Source organism: Tenrec ecaudatus, chromosome 2, assembly GCF_050624435.1.
Source record: "Tenrec ecaudatus isolate mTenEca1 chromosome 2, mTenEca1.hap1, whole genome shotgun sequence".
Taxonomy (NCBI): domain Eukaryota; kingdom Metazoa; phylum Chordata; class Mammalia; order Afrosoricida; family Tenrecidae; genus Tenrec; species Tenrec ecaudatus.
Window position 1 is genome coordinate 191,982,944 of NC_134531.1, and position 20,656 is coordinate 192,003,599.

The 20,656-nt window shown below is 38.3% G+C and overlaps 1 protein-coding gene across 5 annotated transcripts in view; it reads left to right on the top strand.

The window, feature by feature from the left end:
• The window catches only part of NSD1 (nuclear receptor binding SET domain protein 1), a 151,946-nt gene that overhangs the window by 86,322 nt on the left and 44,968 nt on the right, over positions 1-20,656 (top strand). For all 5 annotated transcript variants that reach the window (XM_075542013.1, XM_075542015.1, XM_075542016.1 and 2 more), the window contains 5 exons: positions 8,616-8,740; positions 10,453-11,049; positions 11,931-12,195; positions 13,806-13,915; positions 18,648-18,723. In XM_075542013.1, coding sequence (XP_075398128.1) covers positions 8,616-8,740; positions 10,453-11,049; positions 11,931-12,195; positions 13,806-13,915; positions 18,648-18,723 — 1,173 coding nt within the window. The remainder of the gene's footprint in view (positions 1-8,615; positions 8,741-10,452; positions 11,050-11,930; positions 12,196-13,805; positions 13,916-18,647; positions 18,724-20,656) is intronic.

A 20,656-nucleotide genomic window follows, 5' to 3' on the forward strand; every position in this document is an offset into this window, starting at 1 on the left:
TTGCCAAAGCAACGTTTCCTCGGGTCTCTTGGTGGTAGAAATGGTGATGCTTGGCATGTTCATTTCTTTGTCACCACTGCCCTGAGAATACAGACCCGCAGGGAGCCTTAAGTCTGATCTTCTTTCCACTCCTGCCCTCTTCACAAACAACACACCTAAAAAAGGAATTCCCGTTGCATCGAATTCAACTCCTGGCAACTTCATGTCCATGAGTTGAGTACATTTGTTTCATAGAATTAACATTGTTGCTGACAGATGGATCTTGGCTAAAAGGAAAGCATACCAGAAAGAGGTTTGCCTGATTATGAAAAGGCTTTGTGGATCATCACAAACTATGGATAACATTGTGCTAAAAAGGTGTAAGGGTCACTTCGTATGTCCTCCAGCTCCCAAGGCTCATTGCTACAAGGCAAAGATAGATACCTCCATCACATTTTAATCCTATTTACTGTAGCCAGGCAACCTGCGTTTCCTCCCTCAGCACTCTACTTCTGCCCCAGGGTTCTGTAATTCATTGCAATGGTCACATAGAACTCAAAAGTGATTCTCACTATTCTGGAGTTTGTTAAGGAAATTAGATTATAATTCATATGAGAAATGCGCAAGATGCAGTTCAGTCTGGACTGGGTCTTACCTGCTGTGTTCCCAGGCAGATGTCTCCTGGGTCTTCAGCCTCTTGCCCTGACTTGACCTCTGCCCCACTAAGGCAATATTACTAGGCTCTTTTAGGGTTGCCAATAAATGCCTGAAGGACTTGCCAATCCACCGTTAAGTCTAAGTCTAGTGGCACCCTATTCCACAAGCCGTCCTCCTGCCGAAAAGCACTCCGCTTTACTTGCTCAGAGGGGGCTGAGACGTCAACTCTGACGTCGCATGCTTGTAGTTCTGCTATTGCTGTTTCTAGTCTAGTGTCAAAATTGCTTGATGGGTCAAGGGTCAAGGAGTAGGGATATCGAGGTCCAAAAGACATGCTCCACTCCTGGCATTTTTCTCTTGCTGGTAATGAGAGCCCTCTTCTTACTTATGAGATGGCTGATTTATATCCACCAGGATGACAATCACAGTTGTGTGTGTTTCACAATCATACACAGTTAAATCAGAATCCAATCAGTATTTTCTCCCATCTTACCCAGATTTAATCATGGTGGGAGTAACAAAAGGTCTGGCTAGAAGAGCCATAAGTAATTCACAGCCCTGCAGGCCAACCTCTGGCCCTTCTAAGCCATTGTCCTTGCATTAATGAATGATTCAGCACCCCGCCCTCTACCACCTTTAATAATTTTACTGTGAATGCTCCCATTATTCAGAGGGGATAAGAATGTGTTTCATCTGATCTAGTCAGTTTCTTCAAAAGTGGTTTCAACTTTATGATTCCTATCCCCTGATAAAATTTAACTGAGAGAATTGGCCTGAGTCTCTTGAGGATTAAGCATAATGTTAGATTTTTTTCCCCTGTTGCATTATTCTTTACATTTGTCTTTCGCTCCTCAAGGGACACCAGGTTCAGCCAATGTGTCAGTCTGGATGGCTAGTCATGAGACCAGTCTAGCAAGTAGATCTCCCTCAGTCCATTCTGATTCATATTGGGTGAGGCTGCTTAGTTAGGATCAAGATGGTTGGGCCCTCTTGACCACTATGTAGTATGACACTACTCACAGTCAAACCTAGTTTTGCCAAGTGTAAGAGGAAGTACAATCCATCCATCATCAGCACTTTGATAATTTGGACGTACAAACCAGGGGAGACAGTTACAGTCTCTTCCCAAGGGCTCAGCCTATTTCTGGCACTTGTAGCTGCAACCTTGGTCTTGGTCCCACAACAGTCCACTAGGGAGAAAACTCTATTTCAAGTGATTATGGGAAGAACTACAGTTGTGACAGCATCCCTCCGTACACCATCTTTTCCAGATCATCCTAAGAAACAGAAATCTGTGTATCTGGCAGGATAACAATAACTCACAGCTGAATCATATAATCCAACCCGCATTTTCCCCACACCTTCTTTACTCCTTTTTTTTCCCTAACCCTAACCATATCCATCCCCACACCTTCTTAATGAGACTCAACATGAAGACACCGGCCATTCTGTAGGAGGAGCAAAGACCAGGACCAGAAGAGTCATTATAGGTATTCACTGCATTGCCAGTGCTGCTTTATTTACTGGCTTGCTTATTTAAGTTGTTGCCCTTTTCATACATGAGGAATCGACTTCCCCTTTTAATAATTGTTACTGTGAACATGCCACTGCATGCATTTCTCTAAGATTTCCAATTTTTAAATTGCATGTAGACAAAATCTGTGAGGCGATTTATTTCTTGAACTGAAGGATCTTCTGTTCCTTTTGGAACTTTGGTCACTTGCTTCTATAAGCAAAGTCTATCCAGAGCAAGCCATCAAATTCTGGCAGTTTAAACCAGCTCACAGTGTCAAACATCTTTGTCCACATGCTTGTGTTCTTCTTCTTCCCCCCACCAAGTATCACAATGTTTATTGATAGATACAAGTGTATGAAATTAGGGCATGGACATGACTTGATAAATTAAGTAGACTTAATTTCAGTACATCATAAGAGGGACCAATTAAAATTCTCACCCCATGGTTGTGTTCTTGTTTTCTCAGTTGTGTCTCTCCATGGGAGGCCAATTGGGTGTACTGCTTGCAAGCTTGGGTGACAGTACCGACTTCCCTGCACTGCAGAGTAGCCGACCCCTTCTCAGCAGTCCTTAGCCCCTGGATCAGTTAGACATTTTATCTCTCAGCTTCCAATTTCCCCTTTTCTCCAAGCTAGGTTCTCTTAACCTAGTTTCCAGATTTGCCCTTTCTTTTCATTGCTGCATCTTCCCCACTCCCATTTAACAAGTGAACCTGGTGATTACCACAATGAGCATACACCAATCTGACTGGCTCCCTTAAATTTTAGCCCTCAAAGGAATTGTCTTCTCTGGGTATGGGTTTTTCGTGCCTGGATACGCTTAATTTTAAAGTTAAAAAAATCCCACAGTCATTATTTCCCTGCTGGTCTTCCCTTCAAATGTAAACCTTCAGTTCTCTTGATAATTCTGAGGTTTCGCCTACATAAAGTTCTGGTTTAAAATAAAGTCTGTTCCTTCCCTCATCTCCTTTAGCATACCTAATCAACTATAGGCTGAAGGTGGGCTTAAAAGCTCTCTCTAATAATAATTTCCATCAAGTAAACTTATTAAAAATTCAGATAGGAGCCACATTCAACATCCATAGTGCAATTAAATAAACACCTTACCCATACTCAGTGCATATTTTCTTCTCCATTCCTGGACCGTTTCTTCAATTATATGTATATGGCCTTGGGCCCCTGGCAGGATGTGTCCAGTAGACCCTGGCCCCATATCAATCATGCATGACTTAAGCACCAGACCAATCCAGAACCAACTTTTTCCACTGTAGCAGATAGTTTCATACATTCCTTTCAGCCATTACAAGTAATAATAACCAATATAACTAAGATTAAAAAGTTACCCTTCCACCTTTCTCTTACCACAAAGCCTCATCCTTTAATGAGTCTGGAGCCATTGCACTGTATCTCACGTCTGACACTAGCTGTGAGCAAACAACCTCCGCCAGCTCCCAGTGCTGGTTGCCACAAGGCATAAGTCAGACATCCTGCTGCCCTCCATCCCCTTTCAATCCTATTTACTGTATTCTGACACCACCTGTCTTTCCCACAGCACTCGACTGTTTGTAGCTGGATTCAATAATTGATTGCAATGGCCACAAAGAACTCACAGATGATACTTATGATTATGGGGTTTATGGAGCTATTTTAACTGGCTACAATTCAGGTGCGAAATGATCACAATACCGTTCAGTCACCGCAGAGTTGTTGTTCTTTTCCCTGCTTGAGCCCTGTTGAAAAGAAAGGATTTTAGGGTTGCTAAGAAATGCCCAAAAGGTAGTCCACTCTGCTATAAATAGAGGGCACTCAGCCCCAGATCCGTAAATCAACAATTTCAGCTTCCCCAATTAAATGCTCAGAAGCATCCAGCTTCCAGAAGTTTTCCTTATTCTCTGGGCTTTTGCTCTGTGGGCAGGGAAAACCTAGTTCTGTTCCGGTCATCTGGTATCAATGTTGTCTCCTGATTCAGGGAGGTTGAGTGTACAGGGATCTCATGCTCCAAAGGACATTGTCTTCCCTCTTCTCTTTTGCTGATAGTGAAATTCCCTCCTTCCTGCTTCTGAGATGACTTATTTTATACTGAGCAGGACAGAGTAACCCACAGTTGAATCATATAATCCAATTAGTATCCTTCCCTACCTCTTACCCAGACTCATCAGGAAAAGGGAAGGACATTTGGCGGGAATAACAAAGACTATGCCTAAAAGAGCTGTATAGGTAATTTGCTACATTGCACATTGCAAAGAGTGAGAATTTCAGAATTCTTAATTGTTCGCTTGCAGAACCTTTACATTAACCAAGATAACAGTTGTTCAAACACAATGAAGGCATGCTGTGGCTTATAATTAGGAAAGATGTAATGTCACAGTTGTATCATTTCAACATACTATATGCTATTCACATACTATATGCTAAGCACGTAAACCAAGAAGCTGCACTACAAGAAGGTCCCAACATCATGATGGGAGGGAGAAAGGCTTATTAACAACCTGTGAAATGAAGATTGAATACAGCCTTCGAGATGGATGCCAAACACACAACTTTCTTGTCATGAAAACAAAATTTCACCACAAGAGGACCAGCAGAGAAAATGCCAGTCATGACTGGAAAATGCTGAACCTGTCAAGGATCTCGTTTTACTGGATCCACAATCAACGTTCATGGAAGTATCCGTCAAGAGATCAAATGTCAACTGGGGACCATGAACTTTTTATCAGTATCTCTCCTTCCAACAGAAACACAAACTTTGTAGCAGATTTCTAGATCTTAAAATTAGAAGTAATATCTTTGTCTTCTTCTCTAGCTATGTATCTTAGATATCTATCTATCATCTATCTACCATCCCCCAGTAAGGTCCTTATCACTTTCTACCAGGGAATACTTTGGTTTGACCAAGATGTTGTTTCTATATGAATATTACAAGTTCCTGATGTCAGAATCATTCATCTTTGTATCACACCTATATTTGCACAGAATGACTCCGTTTTTATTGAATAAAAGATTATTAATTTAAAAAGAAATGTCTAATTACATTAAGCCAGTCTTCTTCTGCACAGACCTCTTTAAAGTGTTAAAGAGCAGATAGAGTACCTGAGGACTAAAGTGCACCTGACCCAAGGCTTGGTATTTTCACTTTCCTACCATGCCCGTGGAAGCAGAACTTTGAATAAAGAATAGTGGAGAAGATTTGAGAGAATTGAATTTTGGAGATGTTGAAGAATATTGATTGTACAATGGATTGCCAGAAGAACTAACAACTTTGTTTTGGGGGACTCGATAGCCAGCATGCTGCTTAGAAGTGAGGATGATGAGATTTCATCCCATGTACTTTGGCTATGTTGCTGGAGAGACCAGAACCTGGGAAAGGACATCCTGAGGAAAGGAAGCTCCTCATTGAGTTAGACTGAGGTAGTGGTACAACAGCTGGCTCGAGCACAGTGACAGTAATTAGGATTGACATGAGGCACAATCCACTTGACATTGGGTTTGGGCTTATTCAAGGGAATTGTTTCAGGTCATTGGGTCTTTATCCTATGGAGTCACGGGGTGGGTTTTAATTACCAACCTTTTGAATTAGATTCATGAACGCTACATTATGAACAGTATCTTACACAGCATCTATATTGTATTGCCTGCGAGCAGAAAGCAGTTACCATTTATTGACTAAGATGTGTTTGGGCTTGTTATTTATTTTTTGTGTGTGCAAAATGTGAAAGGGAATGATTAGTTTTTTGGTTTAACTCCTTCTGAAATAACTGCTTGAGGCAATCTGGGGCATTTCTAGGGTATTTGGGGGGCCCTGGTGGCATTGGACGTCTATCTATAAGGTCAACAATTTGAAACTGCTGCCTCCCATCATGTAACGAGGTATTTCATGGCTTCATTGTTGTTTTTTAGGGAGCTGGAAATCAATATTCTGAGTTAAGTTAGTCAATCACAAAAGGACAAATGTTGTATGAGTCCAAGACTATAAGGATAAACGTCAAGAATGAAGACAGGCTTCTGCTCCCCTGTCACGTAATCTTTTAATCTGGTCTCCTAATAAACAACTCTGGTACATAGACACAACAAGGCAGAGAGAGCCTGCCTAGCCCCATCAACCATTTACCACTCCCTACGTATATACACCTTTAAAACCACTGTCACAGAGGAGCCCCCGCTTCAACTGGGATCAGGTTTTCAAGATGGGGGAAGAAGGTGGCCATACAATATTGTGCTAAATTAGTCACCCCAAAATAACAGATATTCATATAAAAGTGATAAGCAAAACCTACTGGAAATTTAAGTCAAGATAAGGGAGAGGGAACCATGTATGTCTGTGAAGGTGATTACCTTTCTCTTTGTCAGCCACATAATTCAGACCCATTAGTTGCCTACCATACTCAAGTGTCCACCTTTCGCATGGTTTTAAGGGAGTTAAAAATAACCATGGCTTAGGTCAGGCTTGCCTTAGTCAAAGCATTCTCCCTTGCCTTTCAACACTCTTGTGCAGGTTTGCCCAGTGTAACTCTTCTTTTGGTCTCTGGATGACTGCCTCCATTAATAGTGATTTAGGATCCAAGTAAGACAAGAATCCTTGACAGCTTCATTCTTTTCACCATTTATCATGATGTTACCTATTGGACTCAGTTTTTCGAAGCTCCCCATCAGTGTTCTGCTACAACCATTGTTGGATGATTTTCAGCGAAATTTTACTTGAATGTGATCTTAATCCTATTCTGTACCTTGCGCATTCTGTTGAGTTACCTTTCTTTGAGATTGGTACCAGTCTGGATCTCTTCCATTTAGTTGGCCAAGTAGCTGTCCTCCAACTATAGATTGCTTTGTCAGCTTGTTGCAACATTTTGAATGTTATTCCTTCAGTGTTTGGAACTTTTGTGGGGTCTAGTTTTTTTTTTCAGCGCAGCTTGAACTTCTTCCTTTAGTACCTTTGATTTTAGTGCTTTTGATTTTATACTAACTCCTGAATGGTGGAATGTGACCGGTTCTTTTTACTGTTGTGACTCCTTGTATCCTTTCCATCTTTTTGATGCTTTTTTGATGCATCATTCAGTGTTTTTCCTATAGAAAAATTTCAACATTACAACTGGAGACTTGAATTTTTTTGTTGAGTTCTTTCAGGTTAAGGTATGCTAAGCGTGTTACTCCTTTTTGGTGGTTTGGTTGCAATGGCTGGTGGTTTCCAACAAGTGACCTTATGGCTAGCAACCTAACACTGTAACTGTAACTGCATTGTACTGTAGTCCCAGGCCACCAATCTTTGGGTATGCTCAAAGGCCAACAGCTGTCCATTCCATAACTTTGGGAGGTCAGTCATCGACTTCTTCTCACACTAGGTTTCATCGATAAGCAATACCAGGTGTGTTTGAGGTCAAGCCCAGTTCACTTAATGGTGTTTCCACTTTGACTCTGTGTGGACTGCGAAGGTTGTTGTAAGTGTTGAAAGGGCATTCTTTAGAGTCAGTAGAAATTAGCACATATCCTAGAACACCAAAGGCTGGGTAGAAACCAGATTAAAATTGTCCAATTAGAAACATAGGACCAGATGTATTCTCTGGTCCTTGAGTTCTAGAGAACTATTGTTACATATTTTTATTTGGTCCCTACTTCAGCATTCTATACGCTCTCATTTTGGTAGAGAGCATCAGTTAGGTCACCAAAGCAGGAGCACCTTCTTACTCAGTCATACCATAGAATGCTTCGTGCCTTTAGAGTGCCCTACTGCAGGCACTAGTAAAATGACTGCTAAGTTACGTGTATTCAGAGTAGTACAGAATATAGAGAAATGAAAATTATTTTGAGTCATATAAAATGATGTTATTAAGTTAATTTCACCATAAAACCTCCCCATTAAATACTTCAAATCCTATATTTTTAAAAATATTTGTTCTTGGTCTATATGACATTTAGTAAATGTCATTGATAGTATGTACATGTCATTAGTTTTATATTTATAATTCTGTATAGAACGTTTTCAATTGTTATGTGAAATTCATTCTGCAATCATATACTTAGTTGATAAAATGTAAAATACTTTGTAAATTCATGCAGCTTTGTTCATTAGGTAAATATTCTATCTAAAATGATTCAGGAAGATGTTTAAAATAACCCATGGTTTATTTTATCAGTTTACCCGATTCAGAATTTATTTCTTTACATTAGGTATACATTGGTTTTATATATGCGATTATCAGTAACTGTATAACATTAAGTTTAGTTTACCCTTTAGATTGAGTAGTGTTTGTATACTTCTAGAGTAATCTAATTTTTTTCTCTAGTATTATACATTTTCCATGATATTTTTTGGGGGTGGGGGCTATTTGAAGCCATACCATATAATTTCTGAGCCACGTGGATGCTACAGTTTTTAATTTTTGCTAGGTGCTTTTCCACTGCTGTAATTTTGAGGGTTTAGAGATGAACAGCTGGTGTTTCTGTAGATTAATGCTGAGTTCTTCTTACAGTTGTTCCATCGGAGAAGAAACGCCTTAGGAAGCCAAGCAAGTGGCTTCTAGAATATACTGAAGAATATGATCAGATATTTGCTCCTAAGAAAAAACAAAAGAAGGTTCAGGAACAGGTACTTAAGGTATGTTCCATCTTTTCAGGAGATATTCGTTGGTCCTGTAAGATACTGCAGTTTTGCCATCACACTGTATCTTCATCAGGCAGGCAATACTTTCCTTAGGTGAGGATATTGCCTTTTTAGTTTTTATTCTTAGCTCCTAGCCCAGACATAGCGTCTAAGAATTAGTCAAGATTTAAATGAATCAATATATTTGTGAGTTTTCTTTTGCTTTCAATGAATATTTAATGACTTAAGGATATTGTTTTAGTATATTAAATTATATAAAACATGATATGAAACAAACGATAAAAATGTTTATAATTTAGCTATGATGAGGGCTTAAAGTTTTTATTCAAGGTGTAATTACATGTAAGTAATAAAATTCAGCCACTATAAGTGTACAATTAAACGATTTTTATTAAATGTACTACTAAGTTAAGAGACCATCACTGTAAGCTATTTTTCAAATATTTTTCTTACTGCTACTGTGATAGTCAAGTTGCTTTACTTTCAGATTTACTAAGCCATAGTATTGTTTTAAGCTGGAGTATTAATCAAGTTTGTTGGAAGTGACATTATATCCCTAAATATTTTATTATATACCTCTAAAATATAGAACATAGACCAATTTTACATTATCACATCTAATAGCAATTTTACTAATATCAGCCCATATTCAAATGTACTCTCTTTTTCCATACCCTTGATTAATCAAAACCAGTAATAAATGTTATTTGTAATATCATGTAATAACTCATTATATCTCTTAACTCTTTTAAAATCTAGAACAGCTCACCTTTTCATGACCCTCTTTGCCTAAGCAGAGAGAGGTGGATACTTACATAGACCTTCTAGACTTGGCTGATTTCTTTGTTATGAGTATTACTCAGCTTAGTGTTTTTATACCCTATATTTGTTCTTAAATGGTTTGACCTAATGGTTTGATAGATTCAATGTAAGCATTTTTAGCTAGAGTACATTTTCAATGATGCTTTATCACATGTTGTATGACAGTGGAAGTTATGCAGTATCTAGTTGCAAATTAGAGTAACTACCTGGTTGCTTCTTTGAAGCCATATTTTACTTTTGAGTAGGAAGCAGTATTTGAGGAATTGCTTTGGCTCTAAAACGACATCCTATTAGCTACTTCCTGATGGTTTTAACATCAATTTAGTGCCAATCATTTCACTAAATGCTATTAAAGACTTGCAGAGTGCTTTATAGCTTCTGCTTTTATTAGCAGGTATCCTCATTTATTGACTTACTTTATTGTTCTCAAATAAATGTAAGATAAAACAAATGCATATTTTTATCCCATTAATTACCAATTTTAATGTTAATGAGCTCATTGTTGACAAGTATAGAGAGAAGCCTTTTGTTTGTTTGAATTATTATTATATACTTAAAAATTATTATTATATACTTAAAAATCAGTTCCTTGTGTATTAAGTTCCCAGGGTAAGGATGTCTATCTTGAAGACAGCTAGTACTTAGGAATAGACTGCTGTACAACATGTTGTGTTAAAAACTTGAGTGAAATACAATGGTTTGTGATAACGAACAAGCGCACTACATTCTGCTCTTGGAAATGTTGCTTGGCTTCAGCAATTTGATGGAGAACACAATCTGACTCTTAAGTCGGATCGCTTTGCCTTTTACACTGTGTTGAGTGTGTAACTTTGTATTTGGCTTAAATTTCCCTCTTATTTACCCTTGTAACCATGCCTCCAAAGCGTAAATCCGATGCAACTGCTGGTGATGTATCAAAGAAAAGGAAAACGATCACGATTGAAAATAAAGTGGAAATAATAAAGCGATCGGAGAGAGGTGAACCGCCATCAGTCATTGGAAAAGCATTAGGCTGCAGTCGGTCAACGATTGGAAACATTTTAAAGGATAAAGTGAGAATAATGGAGCATGTGAAAGGCTCTGCCCCGATGAAAGCTGCAATTATCACTAAACCACGCAATGGTTTAATTATTGAAATGGAAAAGCTATTGCTCATTTGGTTAAATGATCAAAGTCAGCGTGATAAACCCATTAGCCTTACTTTAGTACAAGAAAAGGCCCAAAGCCTTTTCCGTGATTTAAAAGCTGCCCGTGCAGCAAAGGAAGGTGATTGTGATGAAGAATTTGTTGCAAGTAGGGGTTGGTTCAATCGTTTCAAAATGAGGGCAAATTTGCACAATCTTAAAGTGCAAGATGAAGCAGCAAGTGGCGATTTAAGGGCTGCAAGTGATTTTCCCGAAATGTTGAAAAAAATTATTGAGGAGGGAGGTTACCTCACGAATGCCCCTTCCGGTATTACACAAGACGGCAGTGAAACGAGAGTAAGTGTTAACCTTTAATCATGATCTTTTGTTCTTTTTATTTCCTATCTGAACTGTTTAAAGAAGTCCTTCTGTAGTACTTTATAGTAATGTATACCTATATACATATACAGGCTCTTTCTTCAGCACAATGCCACGTGTAGTTGTTTTTATTAGCATTCTGTTATATTTAAGATGTTTTCTTGTATTTAGAAATAGTTCTTAATGTTTTATATGCATATGTATTATATACTAAGACACGTATTTGAATAATTGATAAGCTACTATATGTATCTGTTGGGACCTGGACTTTGAACTAGTACTTATCAGTTCATTCCTGGCCAATGAAGCGGTAAATACTAAAGTGTACCCATAATAATCATCGCTGGTCAGTGCCCTGGTAGAAACTTAATTCCTCTCTTCGCAAAGCAGGGCGGTGTACATGTTTCATAGCATTGATACCTTTTGATTGCCAGAGTCCTAGTAGTGTCTTTGTTAAAGACTGGCCTGTCATGCTGCTTTGAATATGTCTCACGCTCCACAATCCAGACAGTAATAATACTACCGCCACCAGCATCAGGCTCTTAAAAGGGTTCACCATAGCCTCTATCATGTCTTCCATTTCTGGGCTTGACCTCTTATTTTCGCCATTCTGGTTAACATTCTACTTCACACTAATATTTGTTTGAATTGGTTCTGATTTTGCCATGTTGGGAATGCCCAAACTAGCTTAAAGAGTTTCAACGCTCTGGGTTAGACTTGACATGCAAATTTGACTGAAAACCAGACTCCTTTGTAACCTTGGAACTGCCTGTTTATCAGTCGATTGTATTATTTTTTTTTTGTCACCCAAATCACAACAACTGGGGTCTGTTGATTGCCTTTTCATTTATTATTCTCAGATAAGTTCCCGCTCTGAAGAGGAAAGCCTTCAGTGTCGATCTGGTGCTCAGAACAAGCAGGTGGATGAGAATTCTTTGATTTCAACCAAAGAAGAACCTCCAGTTCTTGAAAGGGAGGCCCCATTTTTAGAAGGGCCCGTGGCCCAGTCAGAACTTGCAGGGGGACATGCTGAGCTGCCACAGTTGACCTTATCTGTTCCCATGGCTCCAGGAGTCTCTCCAAGACTTGCTCTTGAGACTGAGGAATTGGTCATTAAGCCACCAGGTAAGGTGGGAATGGGACCTCTGAATACATGTAGGTATGCTAAGAAAAGGTTAGAGACATTAGTAATATGTATCAGTATTACAAACTGGACCTAGTTGTTCTTAATCGATGAGCTCATTAGACATCATTTGCATCAGCAACAATAGTAGCGTTCCACTACCTGAGTAGTTTGTGCATTAATGACACGCAGTTAGCAGTAATGAATATGAAATGCCAAGCGAGAGAGTCCTGTTTCGCTGTGATGGTTAAGATTATGTGTCAACTTGATGGCCCCTCTTTCTCAGTGGTTTGGCGGGGCTTGATGATGTAATTAGACAGTTGTGTACTAATGTGGTCACCCTACATTTTTGCATAATCAATTTTCACACAAAGTCCCTGACTTTGGAAACTAATAACCATGTTGATTGGTAAGGAATGAGTACATCCACTTTGATGAACTGACGGCCCCCCCCTCCCCCCAATCTAATGTGCTAACACACTGGAAACAGTTGTTTACCATGAATCTGTTGCACACTCAAGAAACAATGTTTTTACAGTTATGTCTGTGCTTCATTCTTACTCTTCATGGTTTTTGGATCAGCCAACTAGGAGGACAGGGTTTTTGGGTAGGGTGCTTCATATAAGAACATTAGGTACTGGCAATCTTAAATTACAGGAGTCTGTAACCTCTGAACTTGTTTTAGATCATAATGTAATTATATATGGTGTAAATTACCTGATAGATTAGATAACAACTAATATGTGTTCATGTTACCCAAAATTCATTACCAGTTGCCTCGCACTTTATCTTGCTTCATATGGTATATTATATGGTGAAGCTTAGGACGTACACGTATTGTCTTTAGTTAAACTTTTGACTGTTTAATATTGCAGTCAGCCAAGGAAGAAGCCTGCTTCTCTTTAGCTTTAAAAATGGGCTGTAATTTTGTTGTTATATTCCCAACAATATCTTGTGATATTCCTCCTCTAAAGAACACATAAGAAAGAACAGTAAATATTATGACTATTTTAGTCATAATTTTGAGTGCCATACCACTTATATAACTTCTTACAGCAATTCGTATTGTTGTGGATCTTGTCTAGCCGATTCCTATTCCTAGCAACCCCTTGTGACAGAAAAGCTGCCCCATAGGGTTTCCTGGTCTGGAAGAAGCAGATTTTTCTCCCACTGATCCTCTGTATACGAACAGACTTCCCGTGGTCAGTCTAATGCTTGTCCTTTGCCACCATCTTTCTATGTATGCAGATGCAGTGCAAGAACATTTGTCTCGGTCAACTCGTGCTCAGAAATCCATCTTGACTTCACCTCACTTTTCTTCCTGTAATTGTCCTTTTCACAAATTAATTGCTGTAAAAGCATTTCCACTTTTGGATTTCTTCCTTAATTCATTTGTGATTATAAATAAATAGTTTTTTCACATTAGATTGACTGCTTCAAGAGCTACTCACTTGTTTTGCTTATTTTGTTAACCAATATTTCAAAATAAAAAGTCATCCTGTGTTACACAACATGGTAAGACATCAGAAATACTGTGACTTACGTGCTATATATTTGAAAGTAGCTTGTGCCAAGTTTCTAAGTCATCTAAAGAAAAATACATGTGTTTCAGGAAATTATGAAAGTAAACGACAGAGAAAACCAACTAAGAAACTTCTTGAATCCAATGATTTAGATCCTGGATTTATGCCCAAGAAGGGAGATATGGGCCTGTCTAAAAAGGTATGGTATTTCAGTCAATTCTAAGATGGTATAATACTAATTTAGAAATTATGGTATTTATAAAAAGGATTTTTTTTTCATATTGATAACATTCCTATGCATGGAATGTCCATACACATGATTTGTCTACAAGACCCTGTGTTAAACAGGCAATTTTATAGGTACAGGGGTATTTGTTTCATATAGTTTCTTAAAAATGCAACAAGATTTAAGTTTTTAGTACATGTCTGGGATCAAAACCTCTTACTAGACTTTCAGCCATTAACTTTATAATAGCTCAGAAAAGATGTAGCCTGTTGAATATCTACTAGAAGTACTTCACCGGGGTCTCTGTTTGCAAACTTGGTCTTGAGTAGTCCAGAAGGCATCATTAAATAGCAAAAGAAATAGAATGTAAGGGTTTTAAGAGTGGGGGTTTTTCTTTGTGTCTTTTATTATATCAAACTTGTGCCATGCAGTGCTTTTTTTAAAATCATTTTATTGGGGATCTTACAACTCTTATCACAATCCATACATAAATCCATTATGTCAAGCACATTTGTACATTTGTTGTCATCATCCTTAAAATATTTGCTTTCTACTTGAGCCCTTGGTGTCAGTTCCTCATTTCCCTCCCTCCCTCATGGACTCTTGTTAATTTATAAATTATTATTATTTTGTCATGTTTTACACTATCCGATGTCGCCCTTAACCAACTTTTCTGTTGTCCGTCACCCAGGGGGGCTAATATGTAGATCCTTGTCATCAGTTCCCCCTTTCTACCCCACCTTTCCACCACTCTCCCAGTATTCCCACTCTTACCACTGGATTAACTGTCCTGGATTCCCTGTGTTTCCAGTTCCTGTCTGTACCAGTGTATATCCTCTGGTGTAACTGGATTTGTAAGGTAGAATTGGGATCATGATAGTGGGAGGGGGGAAGCATTAAGGAACTAGAGGAAAGTTGTATGTTTCATCGTTGCTACACTGCACCCTGCCTGGCTCGTCTCCTCCCCATGACCCTTCTGTAAGGGGGTGTCCAGTTGTCTACAGATGGGCTTTGAGTCCCCACTCAGCACTGCCCCTCATTGTCAATGATGTGATTTTTTTGTTCTTTGCTGCCTGATACCTGGTCCCCTTGACATCTCATTGATCACACAGGCTGGTGTGCTTCTTCCTTGTGGGCTTTGTTGCTTCTGAGCTAGATGGCCGTTTGTTTACCTTCAAGCCTTTAAGACCCCAGACGCTTTACCTTTGGATAGCCGGGCTCCATCAGCTTTCTCCTCCACATTTGCTTATGCACCCGTTTGTCTTCAGCGATCGTGTTTGGAAGGTGGTGAACATCATGGAATGCCAGTTTAATAGAACAAAGTGTACTTGTATTGAGGGAGTACTTGAGTGGAGGCTCAATCTGCGACCTTAATCCTAAACCTATAAATATATGCACGTAGATCTATTTATACATCATCGTGTATAAATATACTTACATATGTACATCAACATGTGTCTTGCCATCTTAAATTAAGGCTCCTAGTGTTTTTGTTAGTCACCCATCCAAGAATGCATGAAATCATAAAACTTTCATTTATTTGTGATTTATACTTTAAAATTATCATTATGTCTTATAATCACGGTTTTTCTTCTTAAAGCAGTCTATTGACGGGGTTTTAAATTCTTCATTTCCCTTTCTTCCACCCTTCCTTTGCAGTTTGCACAGTCTTCAGGAACAGTCTCACCTCTGATTCACCATTCTCTCCTTTCTCTTGTATTCTAGCATGGATGTGGTTATCTTCCTCTATGGCACTTTCCCTGTTTGCTTTACTTTTTTCAAATCCTAACCATTTTTGCATGGAAATGACCTTTGTAGCCATATCACAAATTTAACATTATTGTGCAAGATGTTACAACACTAGTTAGTGGAAGTGCGATGCTGAGAAACTTATTATAAGAAAGCTGAAATTAGGGGCAGTTAAGTGAATGATCTGAAGGGATAAGATGAATTATCAAGGTTTCAAAACTGGATACTTAATGTGCTTATGTCTAACCTTGCTCTCTCATTCACAAGTTTTCTTTTCTAAATTGTGATTTGTTAGTTTTTTCCTAAGGGGTTGTAAAGTTTTGAAAAATAGGTTTCTTTTATATACTTAAGGTATAGACAAATATTTTGCCGACTACTTTGTAAAAAATTGAGGCCAGGTTTACACCTATGAATTTCAGAAATCTTAATCCTTCTGTTTCATTATTTTAGACAATTGTGTATACTTATGTAACTACTACCCAAAGCCAACTATAATATATACCCATCAACCTAGGATGGCTTGTTTCAGTCAATCGCCATTCCCCTTCTGTCCAGAAGCATCGCTTTTTTACTTCTGTCGCGCAGCATTAGTTTTATTCTTGGATGATTTTGTGTGTGTGTGTGTGTGTGTGTGTGTGTGTGTGTGTGTGTGTGTGAGAGAGAGAGAGAGAGAGAGAGAAAGCAAACATCTGTAAAGATGAAAGGTGTCATAGAAAGGAAAACGCAAATGAGTTTCACTATTAGAGTGGTTTGTTTGTTTGTTTGTTTGATTGCTTTTAATGTGAAGAATGTACTAAAAAAATGTGCCCTGTCAAACATGGCAATGTTGGGATCTGGCTCTCAGAATGTTTCTTTGCCCTTGTTGCACGCATGAATGCCTGTGGAGTCAGCTCTCACTGCCTGTGCATGACAGCTCCCACAGTCAGAGTGTAACTGTGTGCCTTCGGTTTTCCAGCTTGCTTTTTTATCAGAGGTTACCTGGCCTCCTTCTGCGGTCCCTTCTTTGGGTAGCTTGAAACCTCTCACCTTCCTATTAGCAGCCCTGTATATTAACCATTGTCCCCTAGAAATGATTATAGATTTTAACTTGGCCACTTTCACGCAGCACTTGTTTTTGAGATGCATCCACCATGGTGCTTATGTCAGTAGTTCTTTTTCTTCCTGAGTAATTCCCCACTATCTGATTCTGTCATTTTTAAAATTCATTCTGCTATGGATACACATTTAGCTTGTTGTTGCTCTTTTCCCTCCGCTCTGGAGGCCATAATAAAAAAGGCTGTGAATATTACTACCATGTCTTTTTGCAGACATGAGGTGTCGGCTCTTGATGTGAATAGTTACATGTGGAATTGCTAGCTCCTACATGTTTACCTTTTTAAAAAAAACTGTGTTTTTCAAAGTGATATTCAACTCTAGACATTCCCTCTACCTTTCCATTTGTTCCATGTTCATGATTGATATTGTCTGTCATATTTAATTGTTCATATCATTTTAAAAAATACTTTTCTAATCTTCCATTTGGATACAATTAATAAATCACTCTTAAATTGTAGCTTTTTGAAGTGAAGAGAGCCCCCAGATTTTGGCACTAGAATAAGAGAAGCCGTGATACACTTAAATCCCTACAACTAGATCATGGTTTACAAGGTAGACCACCCAGCCAATGGATGGGTCAGAAAGAAACTATTGCTTGTTGAGAATAACCTTAATATTACACTGGCTTAATGCGTATTCTTAGCAAACTGTGTCTGTAAAGTAAGTTATAGCAACTTACATCTAACGCTGGGGCTCTTACAGTTCTTCAGTATTTTTTCCTTCTGAAGCAGAGCAGATAAATTGTTTCCATATTCTATGAATTCTTTTACTTATTTTAATTTATAAATCTGTTAAGATTGAGATCTTTTCTATATTGTTCACTATATGCAGAACATTCTAATTAATTTGCTCCACAACTTTGTGTGACTGGTTTCCTAACAAATAATACCAAATGAAAACTGTCTGCCATCAAGTTGATTCCCACTCACAACGACCCAGTAGGTCAGGGGAGAACTGCCCCTGTGAGGTTCCGAGACAGCTAATGGTTTCCAAATGCTGATCTTGGAGTTGTCAGGCCAACACGTAACCACTATACTACCAAGGCTCCCTCTAAATAAAACATCTGTTGCTTTTAAAAAATGCAATTTTATGTTTTGAGTTTGGCTAAGAAAGAGTCATTTTACATTTGCCTCTTCATTTTAACTCATTAACACCATGATTTATGCTGAACATGAACTAAGTTGTACCTTGTGGTTTATTAATAAAATAAAAGGAGCATCCTGAAATAAATAGCTATACACCTTGTTTTCTTCTGACATCTTGGCAACTTTATGTTAAGACTAGCATGTATTATATTCCTTTCACTCATGACATGATGAGTATTAGTCATTCCCATAGGAGAAGACAGTTTTTTGGAATGGAATTTATTCATACATTCATTACTAGTAGGTGAATAAATTGGTTAGGCCATTGTTCTTAATGTTTAAGAATTTGTATTGGATTCTAGTGCTACTTCAATTTAGATGAATCTGAAGTTCAGTTAGAAAGATGTTACATGTTTAATAGCTAATCTGAATATTCATAGTTCATCAGTTAAATAAGTCTTCTTGAAATTTATTGAGTATACACGTGATCCTAGGCAAGTGCATTTTAAATACTGGGTGAGATGGGATTGAACTAAGTTGGTAATTCACTGAATTCATAGCCCTTCTCTCCCCCTTCCTTGAGAGCAGCACTCTGTGTCTGCTACTGCATCAGGAGTCTCACACTAAGCTTTTATCATAATGTTCTTTTAACTGTCAAAAGTACCCAGGGGTCTGTGTCCTTGACTCTAGATAGTTCTTTTTTATTTTTTGGCATATAAAATAAAAGATTTATTTTCTATTCTTTATGAAATGTGTTGCATATTACTTATTTATAGTGTTTTGAAACTGGCCACTTGGAGAATGACATTACTGAATCATGTGCTGCAACTCATTCTAAGGAGTTTGGTGAAGGTGAGTATTTTTCAGATTTGAAAAATAGAGATAATGTGAAACTCCTTGTCAACTAGAAAAAGTTTTTGTTCAGTATAAAAACCAAGAAGAGTAAAGTTACAAGTTCTAAAGTTTTCTTTGCCTAAATTAATTTATGTCAACATACTGAAAATTACATTACAATTTTACGCGTTACCCTGACATCAGGTGACTATACTTTGAGTTATATGTGAATAAAGAAATGTGTGGACATATCTGGAAGTAGATGGTCCCTAATTTTCGTGTTACTACAACTCTAGAATACATCATTTTATTTTTGGGGTCTTGATTGCTGTTGTTGCTGTTGATGTTTCTACTGTGGAATAGAAGATAGAAGGGAAATTATAAATCATGAGATACCCTTTCAGAAAGCCTTTGAATCTTCTCTCATCTTTGACATATGAGCACTTGTTGAAAAAGAGATTACACTCAACGACTCTTACATTGTGGTGTCTGCCTAAAGGTTAGGACCTTCTGGATTAAATTTTAATCCACCTCCTGACCTATTGGGCTTGATTGATTTATAGTTCAAACACTTATTTCATGAAGCCCCTTGCTTCATGACCCATTGTCTTTATCTAAAGAATGACGAAGGGAATGCCAAATGTAGCATAAGGATAACCCATTTCCATTGAGTCAGTTCCAGTACATTGAAAGCCTAGATCAGTGGTCGCAACCTTTCTAATGCCACACTCTTTAATACAGTTCCTCAGGTTGTGGTGACCGCTTCCCCCCAACCATAAAATTATTTTCATTGCTATTTCATAACTGTAATTGTGCTACCTGTTAAGAATCAGGTGACCCCTGTGGTGAAAGGGTCATCTGAACTGCAAAGGGGTCACAACCCACAGGTTGAGAACTGCTGGCCTAGATGGAAGAGAGTAGAATTGTTTCTAAGGATTTTTGATGCAAAAAAAGGGCATGAAAACGGCCTCATCTTTTTTCTCACAGACTGGCTGGTGACATAGCAGTCCAGCATTTAATTCACAGTTACAGCAGGGTTCCCTTAGATCGGATAAAACCCATCCATTGCCATCGAGTCAGTGCCAAGTTACAGCAGCCATGGAGGACAGAGTAGACTGCCCTTTTGGCTTTCTCAGATTATGAGTATTTTCAGGAGCCGAAAGTCCTGTCTTTGTGCGTTCCGACCTGCTAACACTGTGGTTAACAGCACTGCATAACCCACTGTGCTACGAGGACTCCTTCGGGAAGAGGGTAGCCCTGTTTAACAAGAACCATGAAGACCAAACAGGTGGCAGGGTTGAGGAATTAAAGTCAGATTTGACAAAATTAATTGTCACACTGTTGTCTTATTAATCACTTCATATTTTCTGCATGTTCATTCTACAACTTTGTGGATATTGGCCTGTCTAAAGAATATGGGGAGATTATAATTCAGGTGGTTTTAGGTAGCATACTCTGATGTTGAAATACGTGTGACAAATGATGACAGTAATTTTCATGTGTACATTTCAGAGACATTCATTCACTCTTGATAATTCAGACTTCTTTTATTGGAACCCATGTTAATTTATTCCAGAAAGTAAATCTAGCAATATATTAGCTATTCTTATTTTTGTAGGCCGTTATAATCCTATCAACTAGCTTGTTTGCTTTTAAAATCAAATACTTTCAAATAACATATATCTTGTTCTCTACTTGTATAGTTGTTTGTTTTTAAACCAACAACATGAATTTTATCGTTTACAAGTTTTGTCTCTATTCCAGTTCATGAGGATTTTGGACCTTTATTCTGCCATCATCATATTAATGCCTTTGAAAGCGGAGCTTTCCATCAGGGTCCAACACCTAGAATAAAGATTCTGGACTATTTTATCAGCTGTCCCTTTAAAACTCTCTTATTCCATACCGAAGAGTTAAATTGTGGATTAGAATATGAGATGGACTGGAATGT